Source organism: Xiphophorus couchianus, chromosome 4, assembly GCF_001444195.1.
Source record: "Xiphophorus couchianus chromosome 4, X_couchianus-1.0, whole genome shotgun sequence".
Classification (NCBI taxonomy): domain Eukaryota; kingdom Metazoa; phylum Chordata; class Actinopteri; order Cyprinodontiformes; family Poeciliidae; genus Xiphophorus; species Xiphophorus couchianus.
Window position 1 is genome coordinate 4,306,267 of NC_040231.1, and position 27,875 is coordinate 4,334,141.

The 27,875-nt window shown below is 36.9% G+C and overlaps 1 protein-coding gene across 2 annotated transcripts in view; it reads left to right on the plus strand.

Annotated features, from left to right (window-relative positions):
• prmt3 (protein arginine methyltransferase 3) overlaps window positions 1–27,875 on the plus strand; it is a 59,271-nt gene that overhangs the window by 13,042 nt on the left and 18,354 nt on the right. For both annotated transcript variants that reach the window (XM_028015063.1, XM_028015064.1), the window contains 3 exons: window positions 17,538–17,616; window positions 24,435–24,622; window positions 26,763–26,849. In XM_028015063.1, coding sequence (XP_027870864.1) covers window positions 17,538–17,616; window positions 24,435–24,622; window positions 26,763–26,849 — 354 coding nt within the window. The remainder of the gene's footprint in view (window positions 1–17,537; window positions 17,617–24,434; window positions 24,623–26,762; window positions 26,850–27,875) is intronic.

Here is a 27,875-nt window from a genome sequence, read left to right on the forward strand (position 1 = left end):
TAATGTCTGTATTGCCTTCAATATTCTGGAAAATCACTCTTATATCTATTCTTTTCCTGTTTTATCCACAGTTTTCATCCCACACTTGTTTTTTTTATTTTTAAGCATGGTGAAGCACAGTGGGAAAAAAACTTAAATTGATACTTTTCAAGTTGCTTAGCAAGTTGTTGCTAGGTAACCAGAAGTTACACAGCATGTTGTTGCTAGGTAACCAAAGAGTGAGTGAGTTAGTCAACGCCACCAACCTTGCTTAGCTGGTGAGAGGTTGAGCAGCTAAAGCCTTTCCTCCGCCTCCCCAGAATGAGTTCAGTGAATGTTGTATCAGATGTATTATCTGTCGATATTTATCATGTGTCTATCACAATATATATTGTTATTGATTTATTGTCCAAACTAAAGTATAAAGATGGAAACAGGTGAAAACTTTAAATCAAAGTGTATATTTAGCTATGTTTAAACATTCGTTTTCTTTAAAGGTCAATGCTATGCACTAATTTTAATAGGCCAAGGCATGTCACCCCAAAAACCTGCGAAAGTGACACGCCTTAAACGTGGCGTCATAAGAACAGGAGCTAAGTTTGTCCATTTGCTCCTCCTCTGAATAAATAACCAGGAAGGCCAGTCTTCCATCCCTTTGATTGCCATTTATCTGCGAGATGCTCCGTGGTGATACAGCCAAAGCCAAAGTTGAATGCACCACTGAATTCATCCCTAATTCATGAGCGTCCCGTATCTGTCCCTCCTTCACCTCCCCGCCTATTCATTGTGATACCCCAGGGTCACAAGCACAGGTCGCCAGCCAGAGCCTTCCCATCCTCTTGTGGAGGAAATTGAAATTCGGAGGCTGACATGCCAGTGGAGCAGTGAAGGATAGGGGGCGTAATCTCTGATGACACTGCCTCACTGAGTGCTAATAAATCTAAGAATTCCCCAGTCACTTCTCATCAAAGCGGCAATGGCAGACATTTCTCAGAATGGCTCAGACTTAAAAAGCTGCTCTCTGATGTGTCGTCATGAACAGGAAAAATGACGATAGTCTTGAGAGAAGTATTTCTGACCAGTTTCTTTAGATTGTATATAACTTTGATGACTTCAGGTCATGTCTTATTAACGGAGAGTCACTGTGGATGGGATTTCTCTACTGTTACTTTTTCTTGTAATTGTTTTTATCACTTGTTGAAGCATTAGATCAATCAAAGCAACCGTGTTTGTAGAAGTTTATCGAAGTTGCACTTTCCAAAACTTTCCAAAACTTCAGTTTGTAAAATGTAGGAGTAGCAAGTGTAGTTTACATAATGCAAAAAATATATATTTTGAGTTTCTTTGACTTCTATTGACTATGAGTGTCTTTGAATGTGGCCAGTTAGGCTTTCTTGGAACAAGTTAGGATAAGTCTATGGGCTGTACAACATATGTTCATTCCATTTTTTGACAAAATTATTCTTAATAATTATAGTAGATTTTAGTAGAGCTCAGCTTGGGTTGCTAGGTAACGGGCTGGGGTTGCTAGGTGAGGGGCAGTTCCTGCTGAATTGTGATGTTACGTTGTGGAGGTTTTTGAAACTGATCATTTTCCACTCACCAAACAGCATGAACTTATTGACAAAAACAGACTTTTAGGCTCTTGGGCTGTTTACAGAAGCAGTAGAGACCCAAATGGAAACATAAAGCCTTGCAAAATTTACTATAATCCAACAAACGAATGTCTGTTTTGTTGTTGCGCAACACCCCCCCCCTCCTTTCTGTCTCTACTCTCTCACTCTCGTACTTCCTCTTCTGAGAGGGGAGATGTGCTACCAGCTCTCCGTCTAACGGGTCCGTTGAGTTTCCTAAATCTGCTGGGATTTACCCTGTCCAGAACTGAAGTAAACTCTGTTTAAGCTGGTTTCGAGAAACGATTCGCCTGGTTATCTGACGGCCTACATCCAGGTGTCCCACCCTTCTTCCCCCTGTGAATTAGCCAGACTGAGCAGCCTACAGCCAACTAGTTTCACAGAGCACACCTGTTAACGGTCGCTCGTTCTCTATTTTACAACTTGCATTTGTTATTGAACCAGGTAGGTTTTAGTGACTCGGGCGAGTCCCAAGGATGAGGTTTTAAATATGGGCTACCAGCAACCTAAAAACATTTTCCACCTCTTCCTCTCCAGAATCAAACATCACAGCTATTTTACAACCATCAAAGAACTTTAAGGTGACTCATTAACTGAATGTCCACAACATCTTTTAGATTTTCTTTATGCTAAATATTTTATTAGTAAGGCATTTTTGCAAGGGTCAGTACAGCTTAATTCAGTAGCAGAAATAATCAAATAAGTAAAATCAATCATCTAGTCTATCTTTCCCTACTGCTGACACTGAGAACTAAAAAAGGGAACCTTTGAGAGAGACGGACGGAGTTTGGCGTTTCGAACCCCAGACCTGGCTTGATGATGAAGAAGGTGTGGCAGCAGGAGGAAGATGTTGATCGGCGAAGGCCAGGATCTCCGCAGGTCCGATGAGCTTCTTCTCCGCATGGATGCTGAGGTCACACAGGACTTGGTGCTGGCAGGAAAAAAGGCACTAGTTCTTCTTCCTTGTCTTTGTCTTCATCTTTGTCTTTGGGGTCAGAACCCAGCCGATGAGAGAAGTGCGATTCGAAGCCACAGATTGTGGGCCAGACGGGTTGGTCTCCATGTGCAGGACAGTCTCCGGCTCCGTGGCCCCGGCTCTTCTTCAGCTGCAGAGTTCTTTGTCCATCTCGATCTTGGCTCGAAGCTGCCCGGAGGATCCAACGAACGGTTCCTCTTTTGCACTCACCTTATATAGGGTTCATCCACCCCCCTGGTGCGCCTGCTGTCTGCTTAGACAGATGATCTCATATCCATCACTGTCTTACAGACATTTCCTGATGTCTGTGCCAATGTCTCAGGGTTGCTCAACCTCCTGTGTCCCTTGCCTGCACAACCTTTCACCTACTCTCTACCTCCAACATATCAGTGATGTTTAATTGCAGTTACACCTTTTTACACCATTTCAAGTTTAATGTCAAAATCACATTTATATCACATTTATTTTCTTTAGCTTCTCTGATTTAGCATTCATTTATAATTTTATAACCATAACTTATATCACATTTATTTTCTTCAGCTTCTCTGATCTATCATTCATTTATGATTTTATAACCATAACTTATTAATTATTCTTATTATAATCTTAATGTGAGTTATTACAGATGTTTTTCTGAAAAGAAACCAAGAATAATACATGATTCTAATTATTTACTACTAAAGTTACAGTTACTTGTTTTTCTTGTAGTTCCCACAAATATAAGTGTATTATTACAAGTAAACCAATATTCATATAAGTATTTTACTTTGAATCTTATCCAATTACTAATAATGTTTAGATTTAATTTTTTAAAACTTTCATGCTTTAAAATAGTCTCAACTATTTTTATAAATCTGCAGGCTGGAAACTTCCTCTTTTTCCAGGAAACCTGCTTTTCCTGTTTAATGACTCTCTCTGACTGACTATGATTTCTTATGATTAGATAGAAAAAAGTAGAATTAAAGCAAAGTTTGCATGAGACAAAAACAACACACACAACTAGATTTATTTTATTGACACTTAAGTCTAATGTTGGGCCTTGATATCACTTGAGTGATTCATTTTAAAGATAACTTTATTATTACTGTTAAACTAAAATCTCTAGCATGGGGAAGTGGGATGAGCTCGGATTTTCTTGACACCCCCTCCACGAGGTCAGACCTTTCACATGCTGGGAGTCCATCACCCTCCTGCAGTTCGCCGTCCTCATCCACTAGAAAGAGAAGAGGTTCGTCTGGGATGTGAAGATGCAGATTCTTCATCCTCAGTTGTCACAGAGGGCTCAGTGTAGTCATCAAAACTCCACTTCTCTTGACACCCCCTCTTTGGAGTTTTGATTTCCCCCATGAGGTGATGAATGTCGAAGAAAACTTGGATCGCTCTGATTCTTCTACAGGAACCTTCGCTGGATGAACTGTCGGTTCTTCAGGATGTGGAATGGTTCTTTAGGGAAGATGGGCTGAGACAGAAGGCCTCAAAAAAAAAAAAAAATCAAATTCTGGCTGTTCAGCAGAGCAAAGCAAAAAGCATAAGCATCATGACGCTTTATCCGTAATCATGATCCTTTTCCATTTTAATCCATCAGGTTGTGACAGGAGTTCTTCTTTAGCATAATCCAATTTCTTCACGGCCCTCCCAGTCCAAAGCCTTGAAGTTGTTCTTTGAACGGCAACCTTCCTGTAATAGTGGCCAGTCTAATATAGGATGGCATGGTGCTTGATTCTCTGGCCATCTTCTTGTAATGTTCTGGTTCGCTGTAGCTAAGAACTGGCTTGAGCACTGCTTCCTCATGGACCCCTTTCTTCATCAGTAGTACTGTGTTGAAGTTCAGTACTTACTTTACAAAATCTCGGGCGTTGAATCTCAGCTTGATCACCGTAGATGCAGGCCGATCTTGAGCTTTAATCCAAACTCTCTGCCCTGTTTTCAGTGACACTTCAAGCTGCAACTTCCCTTTTCCTTCTCTAAGCAAAAAGGAGAAGTGTCTTCGCCTCCCTGCTTTCTGTGACGTGAACGGAGTTCCTCTGCAGGGGAAGACCTGCTCTTCTAGCAGTTGTCACTGTGTCCATCAGCACCAAGAGGTACTTCTCACCTCTCTTTCCTGTTGTCCCCATTGGCTCTGCTACGTCCATGCAGACTGAACCCCATGGGACTGTGCTCTTGATGAACAAACCTTCCATCCGCTGCCCTGGGTGCCCTGCGTATCGACCACATACCTCAAAGTCACACAGCTGCATCGGATGGGCTGAAGGGACATCCAGCAGTCCTGCTTGCTCAGTTCTTCACGGGGGTGTAGCACGCCTGCATATTCGAGGGCCTTATGCACGCACCGTACTACCTGCTCCCCGTGCTACTCTAGGACCACCTGTCCTTAGGTGTTCTGTCCCACTTCTCGGTACCGACAAAGACGATCTTCCTTTGTTGGACATAACAGTCCACTTCATCATTCCCACGCCAATGAGCTCCCTCATGCGTGTGTGCTCTTTGATGCTCAACTTCTATCTCCAACTGCATTTTTAGCTCAGCAATCTTTTTCCACAAATCTTTGTGTGCCACGGGCTTGCCCTTTGCAGTCTCGAAACCATTTTCTTCCCAAATGGCCAAGTCCTCTCTAAGGGCCTGAGCACAGTAGTAACTGTCAGTTACTAACCTGGCACTCTTGATTTTCCTTTTCACCAGCTCCAGCAATCCTTCCAGTACTGCCGTTACTTCTCCGGCTTGAGCACTACCGGGAGCTTTTCCTTTCTGACGGCATTTCTCTCTGCCATCCTGCTTCAGAATAAATCCCCAGTATGCCGACTGGTCGGACCCCTTTCTGGATCCATCGGTGTAGATTGTCCATTCCGGTTGTTCTGGCTTCTCAGATGTCTCTTGCGGTCGTTTCTTACTGGTGGGTTGTGCTGGCCCAATTTCAAGCTCCGGGTCCAGCAGGATGTCTTTAACCATGTCTGCGTCTGTGTGATGATGTCAGCTGCTGGTGTTTGTTCCTCTGTTGCCGGATGTCTTCTCGATGGCTGCAGTGGAGGACGCGGTGTGCTTCCTCATCCATCGTCGGCTGATGACACCTTTCTCCGTCTCCTCTGCATGGTTGCTGGCTGGTCTGGTCAGCATTACATCACGAACCACTCCAGCAAGAGTGAGCCAGCTTTCCTTTGTCAGGGGTTGATGTTTCAGTTCCTCATTCTTGGAACCAACTTCCCCACTTGCTTCAGGTCTGAGTCACAGTAGCTGTGTAGAAGCTGATGCAGTTCTGTTGAGGTCTCCTCCTTTTCCAAACGATCTGGACGGCCGGCTTCCTCCGGTTTCTTCCCCAGATTTTCCTCCTCGAAGTGATCATCCATCACTCCGTCTCTCTGTCGGTTCGAGTTGTCTATCCCCCAAAGCCTCTCTTTAGCCTTCGAGCAGGGATGGGTCTAGACTATGTTGGCTACTAGCTTCACTGTCTGGATCCGGTCATTTATCCTCAGTAGAAGCTTTCCCTCACCTGTATGCTATACAGTTACTGCAAGGGTTGTGACTGACGGCCTTATCAGTCACCATTAACTCTATTCCCTAAGAGTTAACCATCCAAGTGAGCTATTCAGAATCACACATCTGTTTTTACTGACTTGGTTTATGGGGCCCTCCTACTCCGTTGGATCGAGCCCCACGTTGGGCGCCACTTGTTGTTGCGCAACACCCCCCCCCTCCTTTCTGTCTCTACTCTCTCACTCTCGTACTTCCTCTTCTGAGAGGGGAGATGTGCTACCAGCTCTCCGTCTAACGGGTCCGTTGAGTTTCCTAAATCTGCTGGGATTTACCCTGTCCAGAACTGAAGTAAACTCTGTTTAAGCTGGTTTCGAGAAACGATTCGCCTGGTTATCTGACGGCCTACATCCAGGTGTCCCACCCTTCTTCCCCCTGTGAATTAGCCAGACTGAGCAGCCTACAGCCAACTAGTTTCACAGAGCACACCTGTTAACGGTCGCTCGTTCTCTATTTTACAACTTGCATTTGTTATTGAACCAGGTAGGTTTTAGTGACTCGGGCGAGTCCCAAGGATGAGGTTTTAAATATGGGCTACCAGCAACCTAAAAACATTTTCCACCTCTTCCTCTCCAGAATCAAACATCACAGCTATTTTACAACCATCAAAGAACTTTAAGGTGACTCATTAACTGAATGTCCACAACATCTTTTAGATTTTCTTTATGCTAAATATTTTATTAGTAAGGCATTTTTGCAAGGGTCAGTACAGCTTAATTCAGTAGCAGAAATAATCAAATAAGTAAAATCAATCATCTAGTCTATCTTTCCCTACTGCTGACACTGAGAACTAAAAAAGGGAACCTTTGAGAGAGACGGACGGAGTTTGGCGTTTCGAACCCCAGACCTGGCTTGATGATGAAGAAGGTGTGGCAGCAGGAGGAAGATGTTGATCGGCGAAGGCCAGGATCTCCGCAGGTCCGATGAGCTTCTTCTCCGCATGGATGCTGAGGTCACACAGGACTTGGTGCTGGCAGGAAAAAAGGCACTAGTTCTTCTTCCTTGTCTTTGTCTTCATCTTTGTCTTTGGGGTCAGAACCCAGCCGATGAGAGAAGTGCGATTCGAAGCCACAGATTGTGGGCCAGACGGGTTGGTCTCCATGTGCAGGACAGTCTCCGGCTCCGTGGCCCCGGCTCTTCTTCAGCTGCAGAGTTCTTTGTCCATCTCGATCTTGGCTCGAAGCTGCCCGGAGGATCCAACGAACGGTTCCTCTTTTGCACTCACCTTATATAGGGTTCATCCACCCCCCTGGTGCGCCTGCTGTCTGCTTAGACAGATGATCTCATATCCATCACTGTCTTACAGACATTTCCTGATGTCTGTGCCAATGTCTCAGGGTTGCTCAACCTCCTGTGTCCCTTGCCTGCACAACCTTTCACCTACTCTCTACCTCCAACATATCAGTGATGTTTAATTGCAGTTACACCTTTTTACACCATTTCAAGTTTAATGTCAAAATCACATTTATATCACATTTATTTTCTTTAGCTTCTCTGATTTAGCATTCATTTATAATTTTATAACCATAACTTATATCACATTTATTTTCTTCAGCTTCTCTGATCTATCATTCATTTATGATTTTATAACCATAACTTATTAATTATTCTTATTATAATCTTAATGTGAGTTATTACAGATGTTTTTCTGAAAAGAAACCAAGAATAATACATGATTCTAATTATTTACTACTAAAGTTACAGTTACTTGTTTTTCTTGTAGTTCCCACAAATATAAGTGTATTATTACAAGTAAACCAATATTCATATAAGTATTTTACTTTGAATCTTATCCAATTACTAATAATGTTTAGATTTAATTTTTTAAAACTTTCATGCTTTAAAATAGTCTCAACTATTTTTATAAATCTGCAGGCTGGAAACTTCCTCTTTTTCCAGGAAACCTGCTTTTCCTGTTTAATGACTCTCTCTGACTGACTATGATTTCTTATGATTAGATAGAAAAAAGTAGAATTAAAGCAAAGTTTGCATGAGACAAAAACAACACACACAACTAGATTTATTTTATTGACACTTAAGTCTAATGTTGGGCCTTGATATCACTTGAGTGATTCATTTTAAAGATAACTTTATTATTACTGTTAAACTAAAATCTCTAGCATGGGGAAGTGGGATGAGCTCGGATTTTCTTGACAGTTTACAACCACAGACACTCAGTAGCCTTTAAAATGGGGCCATTAAGGATTCATTACCATTGTCCATATAAGGAAGTGCTTCCTGTATTAACGGCTGCTCTTAAAATGCTCTTTATGTTCAGAATTGGTTTAAGAAATCATATTTGCTTTGTGGAAGGGCCCAAAAATATGATTTTCTTATGCTTTATATGGTCATGCATTGTCTATCATCTAAATTTGTTAGCATAGCCAAATATATAAGAAACTTTTAGAGAAGACTGTTTGATTTATTGCGTCACCAAACTGTAATAAGTTAGAACTTTATTCAATTAACAGATCTGCACATTCATGCTTGCTCTATCTAGGGAGTCATTGATTTATTCTCACAACAGACGCCATCATTTATTTGAAAATATGAGCAGAACAACAGCTAAGTCAATCTTTCATGTTTTTCGGCTTGAAAATAGAAGACGTATAATAATAAAATCAGCAGAGCTTTGAAAGATGGGCTTTTTGGAGAACTTGTAAATTAATGGGTTAGTGATTCTAATGGGAAAAAACTACTAAAGGTGTATTTAATTTAATCCTGATGCTATAATCCATCCAAGCAAATTCTTCTCGCGCTTTCATTTCTAAACATGTTTTGCTGACTGTATAAATATCATCGGATTTCTTTCACTTTGTCAATAAATTTAATATTCAGTGGGATAAATGCTTATATAATCTGTTTTATGTTTGGTACACAAAAAAAAACAACTAAATTGTTCTCATGTTTGTGTGTTCAACATAAATCTCTGCTACAGAATTAATATAAAACTATCCAGTGTTTTCTGACAAGTGACTGATCTTTTCATTTAACTCTGTAATGTAAGAAATAACCACATTTCTCAAAATGTTGCACCATTTCCCTTAATGAGATTTTAAAATTATCAGTTTTTTCTGAAGGTGCTGCTTTTTAGCCACATTGCCGTTTTGGTTAGGTATAAATAACTGTAAAATCACAATATTTATATCTTTTCTGATTAGCGGTCAGTTATTTAGTCGAATAAAGAATCTCATCATAACCAAACAAAAACTACTAGTTGAATAAAAATGTAATTTTATAAGTGTTGTAACACTTTACACTAGAGATGCAATGATCCGATACTAATGTCTATGTAGGTCCCAATATTGAAAATGTTTTTGGTGTGTGTATCAGTGATGTGTGAGGTTCATAAGGGCAGATTTATTCACTCTAAGTATATACTTTGTGCTATGAGTGACATCATTCTTTATTGTTTATTGTACATTTTATTTAAAATTCCTAATTTCACTTCTGAACCAGTTAAAAGGTTTGTTGCAATTTATTTTTACATGATAACCAAGGTAGTCGATTTTTGTTTTTGCCAATTTAAGACTCATTATTATTTATTTTTAAATTGCGCTGTCTGAGCAAATTAAAGCTGTTTTTACATCTTTGACTTAACTTGTGAAAGTCAAAGTGTATTGGTGTAATATCAAATAATATGTAATTCAGTATATTTATGTCTTTATTTTTTTTAAAAGAAATGTTTTAAGTCTATTTAGCATGGATTTTTCTATACTGGTTGATGCTAAACCTCAGATATCGGTATCGGAAGTGAAAAAAGTGGATCGGTGCTACTGTCAAATGTCAAAATATTTACTTTACATTTACTTGTAATTAATAATTAAAGATGCAGAGAAAACAAGAGGGTTGAATCCCGCTGTGTGTCTAAGCAGACAGACGATTGTTACAGGGCTATTAAACCAGATATTTGACGGATGTGATGTGCTTGTGGAGGTGGTGGAGGAGAAAGGGGGAAAATGAGGGTCTGTCTCATGGAGAGAGTGCCTTCAGCAGCGTCTCTGTCATTTCATAACTCACAACATCGATCTGCTCTCTTTCTCTCCACGCCAAAAAAGCAAACAGTTCAGAGAAGATAAGAGAGTGCGGGCTAGTGCTGTCAGGAAGGAGGGAAGCGGAGTTACCCAAAGGCCAAATTAAGACTGTCGCTCTAAGATCAATCACAGATGATGGCTGATAAATGGCATAGATTTATGAAGTAGGAAACTATTTTCCAAACTTTTCTTGTATAACATTGGAGTCACTAATAGGCTTGTCACAATAAGCAATAAATAATTAATTGCACAATAAATTGAAACAAACTTAATAATTTCTACTTGGATGCTTTTTTCTCTACCACAAATTGCATAATACGTCTTCAGACTGGTGCATTGGTCTTAACTAGCCTCAGTTTTGTTTAGAAACTTCATAATTCACTTTACTTGTTTCTGTTTTGTGTATTCACTTTGGATTTTTTTTTACCCCTCCAGGGGGTCTTTTGTGGGCTCTAGTGTCCCTTTTACGAAAGTAGGCTGACAGGAGAGGGGGGAAGACATGCGGCAAAGGTCGTCGGGTCCGGGAGTCGAACCGGCGACGGCCGCGTCGAGGACTCAAGGCCTCCAAATATGGGTCGCGCTAACCACTACGCCACCACGGCACGCCCCACTTTGGATATTTTAAATGTAAATTCATTAAAATTGAAAGTTTATTGAAGTTTATTGAGCTCAATGCATTAGTATGCCATTATTACTGTTATATTACTTGAAAATGGGTTGAAAACAACATTATCGTTTATCGCAATAACGTCTGGGACAATTTATCGTTATTGTGACAGGCCTAGTCACTAAAGTATTTCTGATGAAAGAGAAATCAAGTGAAGACCATGAATCAAATATGTTTGATTTTCTCTAATATATTGTAGTAATGTTTTTAATTTATGTTTTTTCATTTTTCCCACCTTCAGTCAATCATGTAGAGTACGTAAGATGTTGCAATCTTGTTTGTTGTTGCTGAACGCAACATTATTGCAGTTTAATTGAATCCTATTTTTATAGACTTGTTGTAATTTTTCAGTTTAATTAAAAAATATATAATAGTGGTTATAAACGTTGAGCTACAAATAGGTGAAAGTCAGCTGCATATTGGACATAATTACTTTTTGTTGAGTACTTATAAAAACATTGTAGTAGGTTAACAACATAAAATTAGGCCCGGGTTTTACTATTTTTTAATTTTTTTAAAGTTCTGGTAATTCAATCAATCAATCAAGTTTATTTGTATCAGTAATAAGACAGTTCAAAGTCCTTTACATCTTAAAAATACAAAAGTTAACAATGTTCACAAACAATAAGATTGTGAACATATTGTTCAATGTAAGGTTATTTTGGTCTTTATTTACTCACCATGAGCTAAAATAGTATTTAACTTTAGTAATGGTTTTTTTTTTCTAATTTTTCAAAAGTATGAAAACAATCAGGAGCAAGAAACCTTCTCTGTTACTAGTTTAGATTTTCCTTCAGGTGAGGTTAGTTATGATTAAAAACAAAGTATTCCTGATCTGAATATTTGTTGGGTGATTTTGTGAAGTCCAATTAATGGAAACTCTTCACCTTTAGTCACGTTATGTAACAGGAGCCTTAAACTGTCTAAGAAAAGCGTGGCATTCATCAGTCATCTTGTCCTTCAGTCTGGTGGACTGTCACTCAGACGCTCACACACAAACACACACGGTTACTGAGTCACAAGTCTGCCTAATTAGGATTTATTGACATACTTCCAACTTCAAGACTCTAAACTATTATTGATATTTTTTTGCATTACAAAACTTTAATTAATTGTTAATTTTTGCTCTGGTGTCTTATAGTTCTTCTGTCAGTCAAGTCACACTTCAGAAGAGACTGTATAGAGGCAGATGTTTGATAGTTGACCCAACATATCATTGATAAAGTCGGACTTTTATCAGTGATATGATGGTACCAACACAACTGAGATTAGAGGTAGCAAGGATTGTTTTTAGACGTTTTCCGCTTCCAGTTGGTGGCAAAACAAGTGGGAATGATCATTCAAGGCAATCTTCTCCACTGGTCCAAAATCCCTAACGGACTCTCACAACAACTTTGTGAACTCATAATCTGATTTTAATTTGAGGAATGTTGGCAAAGCAAGTTTGTTTTTTTCTAAATTAGCATTTAATAACATTCTCTTTCGCAGTGTTTTTTGAACATTTTTGTCTAACTTATAATTCAAGATTTAACCTCATACCATCGTTTTCCTTCTTTTGCTTTGATTTTTATTGTACATTTTGTTTAGTTGATGATATTACCAAGCTACATTGGATCTTCGGATATGTGATAGTGCTAATTAAGAGTCTGATCATATATGTTGGAATGGAAGAGGAGCACAGAGACGGAGCTGCTTCCATCAGTATTCAGTGAAGCGTGAAACAATCCCGTCTCCCCATCCAGTCATGTGCTGCTCCCACACAGACACATCCATTCACACACAAACACACTCATGCGTTTTATTCAGCTGCTTTTGTTTTGATCGGCCCCTCCTGGGACTGGATGTGATGATGATCTGCTGTAATTGAGGAAGATGAGAGCTGAATGCAAAAGGAGAGCGGGGAGGCAGTGAAAGTGAAAAGTGCTGACGCTGATTTTTTTCAGACACTTTCTCCTACAGATTCATGAAATTTTTCTTCATTTTTCTTTGAATCACTAAAAGAGCTTTAAAGTTATTCTCATTACGGATACCCGTTCTTAAATAAGACATAAAAAACGTAGAATTTCAACAGAAAAGCACAAAAATAAAAGTGTGTTTGGAATTTTGTGTTTATTTTTGTATACTTAAGATGTGTATGTAAATGCTAGCTCTCCCGTGGGAATGTGTTTTATATGCTAATGTTAATGTGTATAAGCTGTTTCGGCCCATTGTCATTAGGTTTTCATTAATCGCTTTTATGGAAATGCAAATTGTGGCTACACTGCCAAGGGAGTCATTGGCCCACAGTAACGTCTCTGCTTGTCTGTGTTGCTTAGCCATTCAGATAGTTTATTGATTTCAGGAAGTATTTTTACAAAAACGATCAGTTTACTGATGGATTTAATCTTTTCCGTAGGTAATATTACATTTAAATTGATTATAATAGTGGGATGAGTCTTTTCTCCCAAGGAGTTAGTTGTGTTTTCATTATAAATGTTGAAAAAAACACAATTTTGCAATTGCTGTTTCCATTAAATAAGAAACGCAACTAAAATTACTTGTGAAAAAGTTTATGGAATGAATTTTTAAAAGACATGCCACGCCATCATCCTCCAACCACTTCCTGTCCTAGTCGTCTTCGTACCAACATCCAGTTGTTGACTGTCTACAAGAAAAGTGTTTTCATTGCAGCTTTGCGAAATAAACCAGAACCGTTCATCAAAAAACAAAAGAGTTTTTTGACATTGGCATGCATCCAGCAAGAAGATTTATTTTTGAAATGTCAAATTCCGCAGTTTTATGCTAAATGTTTTTAACAACTAGTTGCACTTAAAAATTAAACAAAAGCAAGAAATGGTGTGATGCAAGCAGAAACATGTATCGGAGCTGAATCTGACAGGATAAACACGTCTGTGTGACCGAATCTCAGGATTCATTTTGACAGTTTCTGCTTCTAGAAGAGTTGTCGTCACAATGGGCTGGTTAACCAATCAGAAGTAGACTAAAGGTAAAATGAGAAATGTTCCTGAAAATGAATGGACTGGTTTTTGTTTTTTTAAGTAACCAAACACTAACTAAAGCCGCACCTGCTTTTGATCATATGCTTCTTAGAAGCAGTACCTTCTTTACTTTCATTTGTGACTTCAATAAGTATCATACACAAGAGGAATGGGGCCTCTTCTGGAAAAAGAAATGTTGACTTTAATCTCTGAATTTTGACTTTTTTTCTCAGAATTCACACTTTTATTTATTCATAATTATAATGTTTCCTGAGAATTCTGATATTAATCCTGGAAGTATGAGTTTTTCCACAGAATTATGACTTTAATCTCAAAATTCAGACTTTTTTCTCAGATTTATGACTTTAATCTCGGAATTATGACCTTCAAACAATTCAGAATCCTGAGAAGAAAGTCAAAATTCTCAGAAAAAAAAAAACTCAAAGAAAAAAAGGTTTGAATTGTTCTTCTTTTTTTCTTCAGTGACCCCAATCCTCTTCAATAGCATCACATGTTCATTACTGGCTAATTATTCTTGATATTTATTGGCCGAAAACTGATGCCTCTACATTTCTTTACGTTTTTTGTTTACAGTGCAGATGCATAAATTAGGGTTCTGTATAGGACGTGTCAGTTCCAGGATGTCCAAGGAAGATTGTTTATGATAAAAATAAGGTGTGACTCTGCTTTCAGGCATACCTCTTATATCCTCTTTCCTTCATGAACCAGTGTCCCGTGAAATTGGGCTCTAAATTACGAGACCGTGTGAAGGTTTTAAAAACGATCCACTCAGCTGGTAAGGACGTTGACTGGACCACAGCAGTCAGCAGTAGACAGTCCGTGGGCCTGCCTTTGGCTTGGGTCTGGTCCAGCGTTGATAAAAAGACAGAATGTTTCTCTTTATCACCTCACAGAGGATGAGATTGTTGTATCAGCTTCATCACTGTCATCACTATCAGCTCCAGCCCATGACAGAGATGGTGAAGATTTTGGTTGAGGTTATAAATCAGAGCTGTTTGACTTGGTATGTGCTCCTCTTTCCAGTAAAATGTTGTCTTTATTTGAATAATAAGGCTCTTATCTCACTGAGTTACTGTTCTGCTGCCCACCACATTCTCCCACTATCTCCCTGTTTTGCTCTTCACACTCTCCACTTTGTCTTTAATCATATATCCTTTCACACTCACACTCCTCATTTAGTTTTTATCTCCTACCCTGGCCCTCACCTCTCCTTGTCCCTCTTTCCCTCCACTCTAGAGAAAGTAGAGGTATTGGATTCCCAAAAGCAGCTCAAGCCATCCTTTTCTTTTCATCAGACTGTTGAGTTGAGGCTAAATTTAATCAGCTGTCTCGCTATAAAGCTGTAAACATCCAGCTTAGATTGATCTGCTCTCTCGTGTTGAGGTTGTGGACTGTTTCCTCAGCTCCACAACCAGCTAGATTTAATCAGATCTCTAAATTTCAACAGACTTTAATGTTTTTCAATAACCATTCATTTCATTCTTGTATAATAAAGCAGGAACTTTGTGGTGAAAAGTATCACTTGATCAAGCTTTCTGCTTGTTTACTAGTTTGAATCCCTGAATTGTAAACATATTGTTGTTCATTTCAAAGTCAAGTTTATTTATGTTGCAAATTTCAGCAACAAATCAGTCCAAGGAGCTTTTTCACCATAAAAACATCATACAGTCACCATCAACAGACATTAGGTTTTGTCAACAAAATCATCAATCAAACATGTTGATCAATGTTGTATTTACTACTAATCAAAGGCAACTTTAAATATTTTTGGTTTTAGCCTTGATTTAAAGGCTGTTATCCAGTTTTCTGGAAGTTTGTTCCAGTTTTGTGGTGTATATTATAGTTTTCAGGAGATAGAAGACTGACTTTGTAACCATCTTTATGTGACTGAATGTTCAGATTGGAGCCAGCCAGATTTCAGGCCTGATCTCTAATTTCTAGCAGTAACAGCTGAAGTTGAGTACTGACCCTGGATCATTCCTCTATGGGTCCAAAGATGATAACTTCAGTTTTATTTCTATTGGTGTAGTTTGCTTAAAGCTGTCATTTTAAAAAATGCTGCCAGAATTTAACACATAGTACAAAGTGGTTAGTTTGTACTATTTCTTTTTTAATTTAACCAAAGTCCTAGCTGCAGTTTTGAGTTTTTACCCTGCCTGTGCCTAATGTCTTAATGTTTTTAATGCCAGTTTTGTTTTATTGAAACTTCACAGCCCATTTTATTTACTTTGGATCTTTATTTAGTTTGGAGATATAAAATGTCTTCCAGTTCCAGTGTTATGTGTTCTTTGGAAATTAAAGTTTATTTATTTTTGAGAGGGTGTACTTGCATTCATATTATGTTGTTATAATAGTTAGAAATGGTTTCAAGGTGACAATATTGTCGTTTATCAAGATAAATTCTAGGACAATTTATCATTACTCCATCTTCTCATCCCAGATGAATATGCGTCCTACCATTAGCTGTAACAAATATTTATTTTGGACTGAAAAATTACATATTTTTGGGCTGAACTTCTGCAGGAAAGGCTGATCTGATTGGTTTAAACGTTTGCTGGGGGGCACCAGGTAGAAAAAGCCCTTTGTCAGCACTCAGGCAGAAGCCTACGAGAGGTAGACAGAACTCAATTTCAGTATTAATGGAATAATACCACGGTTAATGTGCTGTCTACTGGAGCAGAACACAGGGTCGGTTCAGGGTCAAATTTTTTAGAGATCTGGTCACGTGGATGCAGCACCCAATTCACAGCTACTGCTAATTTAAATGTCTGTGGTACTGCTGAATTTAAAACTAAATATTAAGTTATTCATTTATCATCTGCCTTGAGGAATGGCAATAGAGAAACCTTGATGTACCAAACCTTAGTCATGTTTTAAATAAAGTTAAAGAGAAGCTTGTTAATCAATTATAATCATGTTTAAGCTCATGAATAAATGCCAGTCTGGCTTTAAAGCCAATAATATTATGGAGACTTTCGGAGCATTTTGGATCAAAACAAACTCACATTACTGTCATTCCTAGACTAAAGTACAATGGTATAGCCATTGTACTAGATAACCTCAGATAAATTGGAGTATCTGGGATTGTGCTTAGATTATTTAATTAATTTTGAAACAGTAGAAATGTTCCATTAATGAAAGATTTGTACATCAGACTGTTCTAATAAAAAACTGTAAAAGTTCCCAAGTCTAAAGTTTTGGATCATAAACTTTTACATTTTTCTCATTCTTATTATTCTTATTCACAATAAATCAATTACTTGCTTGATAAATTAAAACAAGCTGAACAATTTCCATTTGCATAACTTAAAGTTTCTCTTTTTTGTCTTTCTATAAAAGACTGAATGACAAAAGTCTTCAGTCTGGTGTTTTGGTCTTTTTTTGAAGGATAATTTTGTTTACAGAGGTTTCATCATTCATTTTATTTGTTGGTTCTGTTGTTTTATTTCTTTTGGATATTTAAAATGTCTTCCACTTCCAGTGTTAAATGTTTATTAAAATTGAAAGTTTATTGATCTTTGAGAATATATTCTTGCTTTGTTATAATATTACAGTTATACTACTTGAAAATGGTCTCAAAACAATATCATTTATCACAATGACTTGTTTAAGGTTGATTAATCCGATCATGAAGTTTGAGTTGCATTTTTGTTTTGTTCACTTTTGAAGCTCTAAAATTAAGTTTCATGTAGTAATTATGGATTTTATTTATTTTAACACCAGGGTTACTTCTTGCTCTTTGAATCCATGTTGGACTCTGTCCTGTACGCCAGAGACTGTTACTTGGCTGACGGTGGTTCAGGTAAGTGGTATAAATATTTAATGTTTGTGTTTTGTAAAATATAAATGTATATTTATTTTGTTTCTGGCTGCGATTAATGTTACATTTTAGATTCTCATTTGCTATAGAAAAAAGAAAAATATTTTGAGGTCATATCTTTAAGGTGAAAAAGCGGCACTAATGACAAAACAACTTAGTTTTATGTTTTTAAATGTGGTCGGAACATTTCTAGATGGTGAAAATGGTAAATAGCCTGCACTTGTTTAACGCCTTAACAAGTCAGAGGACTCCAAAGCATGTTACACTACTTTCATAAATCATACAATATTAGTGGTAAACTACATCAATTTCAAATTAAATTCAAAAATACTTTATTGATTCCAAAGTGAAATTAAATAATAATACATTATCCACCCCAAGTTTATTGGTCTGTACCCACACTTTTTCCGTTTAAGAAATGACAAATGCCGGGCTAATTCCCTCGTTTGTTCGTGGAACGTGGCATTATTCATAGCGATAAACTACAATGCCTAGATCAGCAATCATTGACCCAATACAAGAGAAATTTGCCTAGTCCTCTCTTGCACCTCGACAGAACTGACAGAAACCAAACTGTTTATAGAATTACATCCAGAGAGAAAGCATATTTTTACCAAAACATTTCCAATTTCTCAGCTTTAATTTAAGTCATATTTTATACAAATCTGATAAGAAATAAGGACACCAAAACCCTTTTTGTGACAAATTCTGTCTCATTCTGAATTTTAACATTTTAATTTTGTGGACATAGTAATGGCGCCTGAAGGTGAGCAACACTAGCGTTAGCGGTTAATGGGGAATGTCCAAGCCAGTAATATATTTTGATGGCTAAGACTAGAGAAAGTGAAAGAAATTAAAATGTAAATATAATTTATATTCAGTCATTTAGCTAGATCGCTCTAGGTTTTGCCTCAGTAGCAGCTATCCTTAAATATGATTGTCTACTGAATAAAAAATTTGTATTTTTAATAGTGAATATGAGGCGACATAAAGAAACTCAAGGATATTACCTTGACACATTTGAAATTATTTTTTTTTCTTTTGTCATCACATCACTGGCACAAATGTAACGGTTTGTGCCAAATGTGACCATGCTGGGAAACGGTTCCACCTCACTGCCTTTACTGGCTCCGTGGGACATGAGAAGGTTCACACTTACACAACAACACACACCCACACACACACACACACGCCCACACACACAGGGGCAGCCAGAATGACAAGCACCTATAGAGACAAATCAGCATGAAAGGAAGATTGGACAGGTGAGACATGACCTGAGTGGGACAAAAGCGTACAGGTCAGAGGTCAGCGTATGGTTCTTCATGACTTAAATGTTGATGGTCTGAGCTCACTGTCACTTCCTGGGTCTAATGCTCAAAGCTTCAAATGGTTAAAGGTAAGGTAGATATTATTAATATTAGTAATCGATCGGCACACCTTTTTGACGCTTTTCTTTTCGAACCTTCGCCGACTGGGAAGCAAACTTTCCTGACTGGGGAAGTTTGCTGTGAAAAGGAGACAGTTGAGTTTGAAAACTCAACTTCTGCTTTGAAGAAGACGGCATTTCAAGACAATAGCCATGAAGAGAGCGCTGTTCAGACCCCTGTCGTAGGGAATGATTTCTCCAAATGATAAATTATTTAGCACGATAATTTATCATTTATCGTGCTAAATTTCTAATTATGGTAAGAATTCCGATTTGTTGTTGTCAAAGTAAATTCCAGTTAATGTTGTTTAGCCCCCAGCCCCAAAGTGTCCATATTGTTTAGAGTATTTTTCCCATTGTTTAAGGAAAGTACAAATACATGTTAACTGATCTGAAAATATGATTATATGTAGTTATTGTGTACATTTTAATGATACAAATCACTAATATGAGAATCAGAAATACAAACTAATTCATTTTATCGATGGATGATTTCCACTGGCAGATTTTTTTACTTAAGGAAAAAATTTATTGTTAAAAGTAAAATCTTCCATTGGAAGTAGTACTTTTTCATCAATATTAAGGAATTATTGACTTAAAACAATCTCCTAAATATTACTGGGAATTTACTTGGAATCTAATTTTGTCTAATTTCAAGAATACCAAGATATTTACTCTAAAAACTAGATAAAAATATTTGGTAAGACTTTGTGTTTTTGCAATGTAACCAAATAAAAAAATCATGTCAAATACATACAACTAAACAAAGAGAGTTTAGTAATGAAAACACAAACTGGATCATTTCAGATTCAAAATAAATCCAACAAATGATGGAAACTTTGTCAAATCACCTATATTTACCATATTATGTGCAAAATAATAAATTATAAATACATTTCTTTGTATGCAGGAAACACTGTTAGCTGTGAGTGGAGATCCTCCATGTTGTATTAGTTTATCTACAAGCCACATAAAGTTGAGTGCAATGCTGAAAAAATTGCAAATCCATTAAGTCACTGTGCTGTGTTGGATTTCTCCAGTTTTATTCCAATGCGTATTTTTAGATTTGAAGTGTTTGTGCCTGTGCTGAGTTATTAGTCCAGCCCTGCAGCGTTGCTGCTATATGTGTGTTTAAGCTACATTAGAGCAGAGTTACAGCAGCTCCCCCATATTCCCCACAACATTAACTTCCCCTTCATCCTGAAATGTGTCCCCACATGCCTGGCAAAGTACAGTGTCCAGGGAAAAGAGATCTGTTTTGTACTATAACCCCCCTTCCTGCACTTTCTTTTTCCTCTTTTACAGGCCACCAATGGGATGGGGGGTGGAGAGGGGCAAAGACGGCTAAAGTACAGGGTGGGGGTGAAGGGGAGTGGGGCGCTTGACAAACGGCCTGTGAGCAGCGAATCGAGAAGGACGCAGATGTCAAAGCCATGAATCTATTGATGCTACCCTTCCTCGTTTTTCCGTATTTCTGCACATTACACCCGCATTTGGCGCTTTGTTGCTCTTGCTTTTTTACAGACGGGCCTGTCCTGATTCTGCCTACTCAGCACCTACACCTTCACCAGTCAGTCGCATCATTAGTCAGTCGGATCTGTAGTCAGAAAAACATGATCTGACAAAGCTTCTGTTTGCGTGTGTTAATAATTGAGTACATTATCAGTAAACATGGTGATACTCAGGGTCAGCTAATAAGGGAGGCTATAAGTTGTCTGTCATCGTGCTTTCACACATCATGTTAGGCTCTTCACGCGTAACCTGGAATGAAAAATAAAATATCCTACATGCGTGGCTTATATTAGTAAATCTTCAAAATCTGTCGAAAAGTTGGGGATTCAAAAGGATTTGAACAAAGTACTTTAGAGCCACACTTAGAGATCCAGTGATTTGATATTAATATCCGTATCGGCTCCAATATTGAAAGAAATTCTAGATCGGGCATCGTTACAATGTTCCCGATCCATAAGGGTGGATCTATTCAATCTAATTCTATGCTTTCTGCTCTGAGTGACATTATGCTTTATTATTTATTTTACATCATATTTATAATTCCTAATTGCATTTCTGAACCATTTGAAAGGAGGGTTGTTTCTGTTCATGTTTTACATGTTTAACCAAAGTAGTCAACCTTCTGTTTTTGTCAGTTTAAGTAAATCCAAAATTTGCTAGAAAAATCAATTTTAGGTTAATTTTGAGATTAATCTAAAAAAAAAAATGCTTAGGAAAAAAAACTTGAAAATCTTTTGAGTTTCGAAAGTCAGAAATATTTAGTTTTGAGACTCTGAAATTTCAAAGATTTCCATGCTTTTTCTAGAAAATGTCCTAGACCAAGTTTATCTGTTTTTGTTCCAATGTTTTCATCATACAGGTATTATTTGGTGCAGCCATATACTTCATTTATTTTTTTATTTTTTGAGAATCCAAGAAAAATATTTCTGTGGTCCAAAAGCTCCTTATGTTTTCGGTTTTCCTGCATGTTTCACTATAATCTATCATAATACGTAAAAATGACGACGTTGTATCTTGTTCCAATTCTTGTTGAAATCATTGGACTTTGTTTTGCATTCTTCCTACATTTAAATTGATTTAGTTTTGACTTATGGTCATGAAAGTAGTCAGGCCCTTTGTGTAGGCCTCGGAGTTGGCTAATGTTGCTTCACAGCAGGAATAAATTTGGCTTCAAGCATCTTGTGTCTAATCGCCAAGGATATTAGCCATTCAAGCCTTTTCACAACTGATCTGAGTATTCTGATGTGAAACTCCAATGACCAAACATTAAAGTTTGCACATTATGTTCATTTTAGGTCATAAATTATTCATTTGGTAATTTACACAATGAGATTACAAAGACAAAACAATAACAAAAAAAACAACTTATAAATTAATATTATGACATTGTCCAACCCAACTTACCCAACTTTATTTTTGTGTTTTGTTTTTTTAGGAAACAAATAGATAAAAATCTAAAACCGAAGTGATCAGAGAGAAGTTTCAAATCTCAGAAAACTCTTGCATCTGAAATAATAAAATTATTACATAATCTGCCACTTGTTTATTTGTTTATTTTTTGCTTGCATTTCTGTTTTATTTCGGAATAACTCCGCTGATGTTTTGGGTAGTGGTGCAGCCATTAATTATACCTTTTGTTTCTATCTTTTTTTTCTTTAGGATTAATTTGGTTTAGCTGCTGAATTAAATCTTAGAGCAGAGTAATGCTATTATTGATTTTGTAAAGGTTTAATTTCGCACTTACCCTGAAGCCTTAAGAGGATAAGAAAGAAAAGAAAGTGAGTTGCATTTTTCTGTCTGATTTAAAAATAAATTTTCTCTATTCTTATTTAGTATATTATGCCAAGCAAAGAATAAAGGCTAAAAAGAATCTAAGAAGTTAAACCGCTCTGTACTTTGTTGTCCTACAGCAATGACAGAAACACACTTCCAAAGTTTTTTTTTTATGTTAGGATGTGCAGATATTTTTCAACACAAACATAAAACGATACAAATTAATTCAACTGGTTGCAGTTTCTTTTATTTGTCCTGCCAAAATGCAGAACTAATTCATTTTAATGTCTACCTTTATTAATGTTGTAATTTTCTGTTTCTCTATAGAATTGATTTATTACCTGGCACTAGCTGCACTCAGTTTGATTGTTAAACATATTTTTTGATTTGTCAGGAACTGATTAAAGCTTTCATATTCTTCCATTTTTGTAAACGTTTTGCTTTGAACAAATTAAAATGACCTTTTTTTGTTGCTTTATAGCCTGAAATATAATGTAAATCTTAGACATTTAGATCAAAAGTATATCTATATATAGAGAAAACAACTTTATAGGGTTTTATAAATGTATACACAATCTATTTTCTCTAGAAACGTGGCTCAAGAAAGGATTTTATTTTTTAAAGTTTATGAATTAACATAAATGATGAAAATTGAGTGGTTATAGTTTTTTTTTGCAGTGCTTGGCAACATATTCGTTCTTAAGTTACAAATTTATCCAGTCAATTTAAGAGTTTATTAATCTCAGATAGTTTGTAACTTTTAGATGTTGTCTATCAGCCAGGAGAATAATGTAAATAAAAAACCAAAACATATTTTTCTTTAAATAAAAACCATGTTTCTATTTGACTATAAGAGCTCTAGTTTGCCGTATGTTGCAGTCTGAGGCAAAGCTGTGCGCCATTGTTTCTGGGATGAGCTATGCAACATAAAGTATGAAAAATTAAAGTAGGACAAAGTGGTCATCTGGCCATATTTGTGATGGATACAGTCATTACGGCGCATTCATAAAATTAATGTAAATGTCCACACCCACTGCATGCCCGACCGTTCTATGATTGAATTTGTAAAATGGTTTGTTAGTCATTATATTTGTTGATATTAAAAAAAAAAAAAACTCATCACTGAATTGACTTTTTCAGACTAAAACTTTCCTCCCATTCCTCTAGTTATGATTAATGATCTTTTGTTTAGAATAAAATAAATATCTTAATGGATTAACTCATTGTTGTCTGGAAAGAAAGTCCAAGCAACAATGACAAATTAAAACTTTAAATTATTTCATTTAAATGTGTTTTTTATTTCTGTCTTGGATTATAGCAGGGGTGTCCAAATTGTGGCTCAGGTACCATTAGCGGCCCTTGAAGTGATTCTGTGTGGCCACAATTCAAGAATAGCACAGATACAGTTCACCAGTTGATGTTGGTATCCTTAAAACAAAATCAAAGTGAAATTTTCACTCATCAAAAATAAAAAATAAATGTGAACAAATTAAAATCTTAAATTCGAAAACTTAAGAAACGACACAAACTGTTCACCTTTTAATAAACACATTTTTTCTTTTATTTGAATTTAACACTACAATGCACCAGAAAACATCCAGTAACTTTTGGTGGTACACCATTTAATAAACCAGGCTACATACAGGAGTTTTTTTAATATTTTAAATAAAAATGTTGGCAGACTAGAATACATCTAAAAAGATTCAGATGTTAGATGTATTTAAGGAAGAATAGTCTCTAGTATGGTAGAGACCAATAGGGATTCTTAAATAAGCAAACAAAAATACAGATACTTTCTGTATAGAAATCGGACTGGTACATATCATTAAAACATTGTGTATTTAGTTTGTTTTTAGTTTTTAGAATCGTTTCTACATTTTTCAGAACAGATCCACTTTTGTGCCCAACGACTACTTTTAGTTTTAGAGTTGTTGAGTTTTGCAAATAGTTTTGACATCTCTGGGCTGAAGAAAATGTTTTTAAACTTGAGAGTTAATTGTATTTCTCTCAACTTATAGTTTTTTTAGTGAAATAAAGGAATAAAGTCCTGTCTTTAAAAGTGTGTCATTTTTATTTCTTATTCCAGTGTATCCAGATCTTTGTAACATCAGCCTGGCAGCTGTGGGAGACGCACAGAAGCACCAAGACCGCTTTGCATTCTGGGAGGATGTATATGGCTTCAATATGGCATGCATGAAGACAGCGGTGGTGCCTGAGGCGGTGGTGGAAGTGGTGCAGGCGGAGACACTCATCTCTGAACCTGCTGTTGTACAGGTAAACATCCTGACAATCCAAAAATCAGAACCTCTCTGCACAGTAATAAGAAGTAAGAAAAGACCACAAGCCATTTCTCCCGCTGGCCTTGGACTGTCACATTTGTTTTGGTTGTATTTACCCAGAGTGCCGTGCGCTGTAGTCCACTTCCTGCTCTGGTTGTCTTGGCATTCACATACTGTATATATTTGAACTGCACTAGGTTTGTAGGCGGAGCGGACCAGGGTTCACTTTTTTGGTCCGCATCAGAGTTTGATGGCTCATTCACACCTCTGCAAACAAACCAGACTTTCTACGCAAATGAACAAGAGTTGGGTTAAAGCGGTCTACCCAGCACCCTCAGTTAACTTAAATCCTAATTATTTAAAAGGAAGTCACACAAAGTAGTTATGTGGGAAGTAGTTATGCAAGACCCTGGAGTGCTTTGCTGAGACAGAAACATTGAAGCTGTTAGATTCGTAAAATGAGAACCAGAGTTAGCTCTTGGACCAAGAGAGAGGCTCATGGAGTTTCAGGAAGTGTTTGTGGTGATGGATCTGCCTAATCCTTGTTTAGGTTCCTTCATTACTCTCAGCAGGCTTCAAATACAAACTGATTGCAAGCTTTTCTCTGAGATAAAACCCACAAACAAACCCAGTGAAACCATGTTGCATGTAAGAACAAAGAATTCCCAGAAAAGCCCTTCTTAAGGCGCCGGAGCTGTGTTCCTTTGCCAGTTAGCGCCTCTGATAAGTGTTGCGTCCTCCAGCCATCAGGGCGGGTGATGAATGAGGGGAGAACATTGATGTAATGGAATTTGAATCCTCTAATCGATAGCTTCTCCCCTCAAGTGACAAATAGTCACCCCCTCTGCCCAAATTACAAGGACTCTCATCTATTGCCTCCCGTTGATACGATCCAGTAGCATTCCATTAGAGCTGGCTGCAATTCCGGAAAATTGAGAGCAAGCGGTTTTGTGGAATTATAAATTCCCACTGAACAGATGAGGGTTTTTTTTATACCTCAGTGAAAATAGATTGAACTGTTTAACTTCAGAAATGTTAACTTGCTGTCATTTAAATGTAGGGATTCGCCATCAGCTTCTGATATTGATGTCTGAGGTTTGGTATTGGTTGATACCGATTTAGAGAAAAAATGGTTTAATCGACTTAAAATGGTTTTGTTTTCTTTTAAGCAAACATAAATGTATTTGATCACAAATATATTTGATAACGTAAATACACAAATGGCTTCACAAGTTTGGTCAAGCATGTAAAAACAACTTTAATTTGTTCAGTCAGTTCAATTAGAAGTATAACACCCAATGTAAAAATAAATGACAAAGAAACTGAAACTGACAAAAACAATTCAAACATGTGAAAGTAATCTGCCACACACCTATCAAAAAGTGCAACAAGGAATTTTACATACAAGGTAAAATGCACAATAAAGCTCAGTGCAGAAAGTATAGAATTAGACTGTATAGATCTGGACATATTGTCACCGATACCCAACCTTGAATTGGTTTCAATATCTATACCGATTCAGATGTTATCAGATCGGTGCATTTATATTATCATTTCAGGTCTCTGTGAACTTTTCTGAAAATGCTCAAAATAGGCTCTATAAGTAGGTTCTCATCCAGCATACAACTCTTTTTGTCTCATTTATTTTTAAATTAAAATATACACACATAATTACTGTGTCTTCCTCCAATCTGGAAAACTTGTAAAGATTTGGCCTCCACAAAACACGTTCAGTAAAATCGGGACCAAAATGTTTTCAAAGCTGCAAACTGGAACCTTCTTTTATTAATAATAATTTCAGGATACTACAGAGAAACGTTGGACCGGTACACATTACTTGTGACAATTTTAACCTTGTTTGCACACAACTGTAGTATCAGTCGTTTTATGGTGAGAAAACCCAACATATAAATGAGAATCAACTTATTTATGGCCTCTTTTGGCACCTATTGCTGTGTGAAGCAGCAGTTTTTATGAAAGACATAGGTTTCCTCTGACTACCCTGCTTTTCCGTTGAGTTTCTTTTGTGTTTTTATAAATCCATTTTATGTTTTGCTTTGTCTTGTATTGTTTAATCTACTGTTGTTTACCGTTTTGTTTAATTTGTTGTCGTTATGTCTGTTTTGTTTCAACAGACGTTGGACTGTAACACAGTGTGCCTGTCAGAGCTGGAGTTTACTACAGATTTCCTGCTAAAGATAACAAAAACCACAGACTGCACGGTAAGAATTGCAAACAGATATTCACCTTATTATCACCACTTTTGATCACTGAGGCAACTTGGGAAGAAAGCAACTATTTAACTAGCTTTTTATATAATTTATTGCTGCAGAAATGTTATCTGAACAAATATCTTGGTGCAAGTTTTTTGTTTGTGTCACAAACATTAAAGAAAAGAAAATGTAGCAGGAAACACGTTTGTTCACCTGTCATTTACCAGAAATGTGTAAAAAAGACGCCAGGCAGACAAGACATCATTCAGACCCTGATGATTGAATGTTTGGTTTCAAGATGCTGTCAGCTGGAATCAGAGATGTTAGTAAATGTGACTTTAAAAAGGTCTTAGAAATGATGTCCAGCACTTATAGGGCAAAGCTTATAAATATGTATTAACTGGAAGCATAAGTATATTATTTTAAACTGAAGTTTGAGCAATTGTCACTGCAAATTCATGGTACATGATTTTTTTCAAATCTACTTTAATTTTCTGTGAATACGGTCTTAATATCAGGCAAAAATCTGATCAATAAAGCACTCATATACTTTTAAGACATTAATTTCATATTATTCGATCAGTGTATACAACAGTGCTTCACTGCAGCACTATGCACTGCAAAACACAAAATCAAACCAAGCATTTTTGGTCTGGTTTCTATAACAAATATATTAGAACACATGAAATAATAACTAATTCATGAGGAACTTTTTAGGAAGAAATATGAGCTTGTTTTAAGTCAATAATTACTTAATATTGATGTAAAGTGCTATTTCCACTGACAAATTATTTCACATATAATGTTGGAAAAATGCCGTTTGTAAGTGAAATAATCTGCCATTGGAACTAGTACTTTTTAAAATCAATATTAAGGAATTATTGACTTAAAACAAACTCGTATATCTTGCTGAAAAGTTACTTATAAGTTAGTTTTGTGTAGTAAGTGTAGTTGCATCAGAAACTGGATAAAAATACTTGGTAAGATTTTGTGTGTTGCACAAAATCTCCAATATAGTGTATTGAGCAATGACAA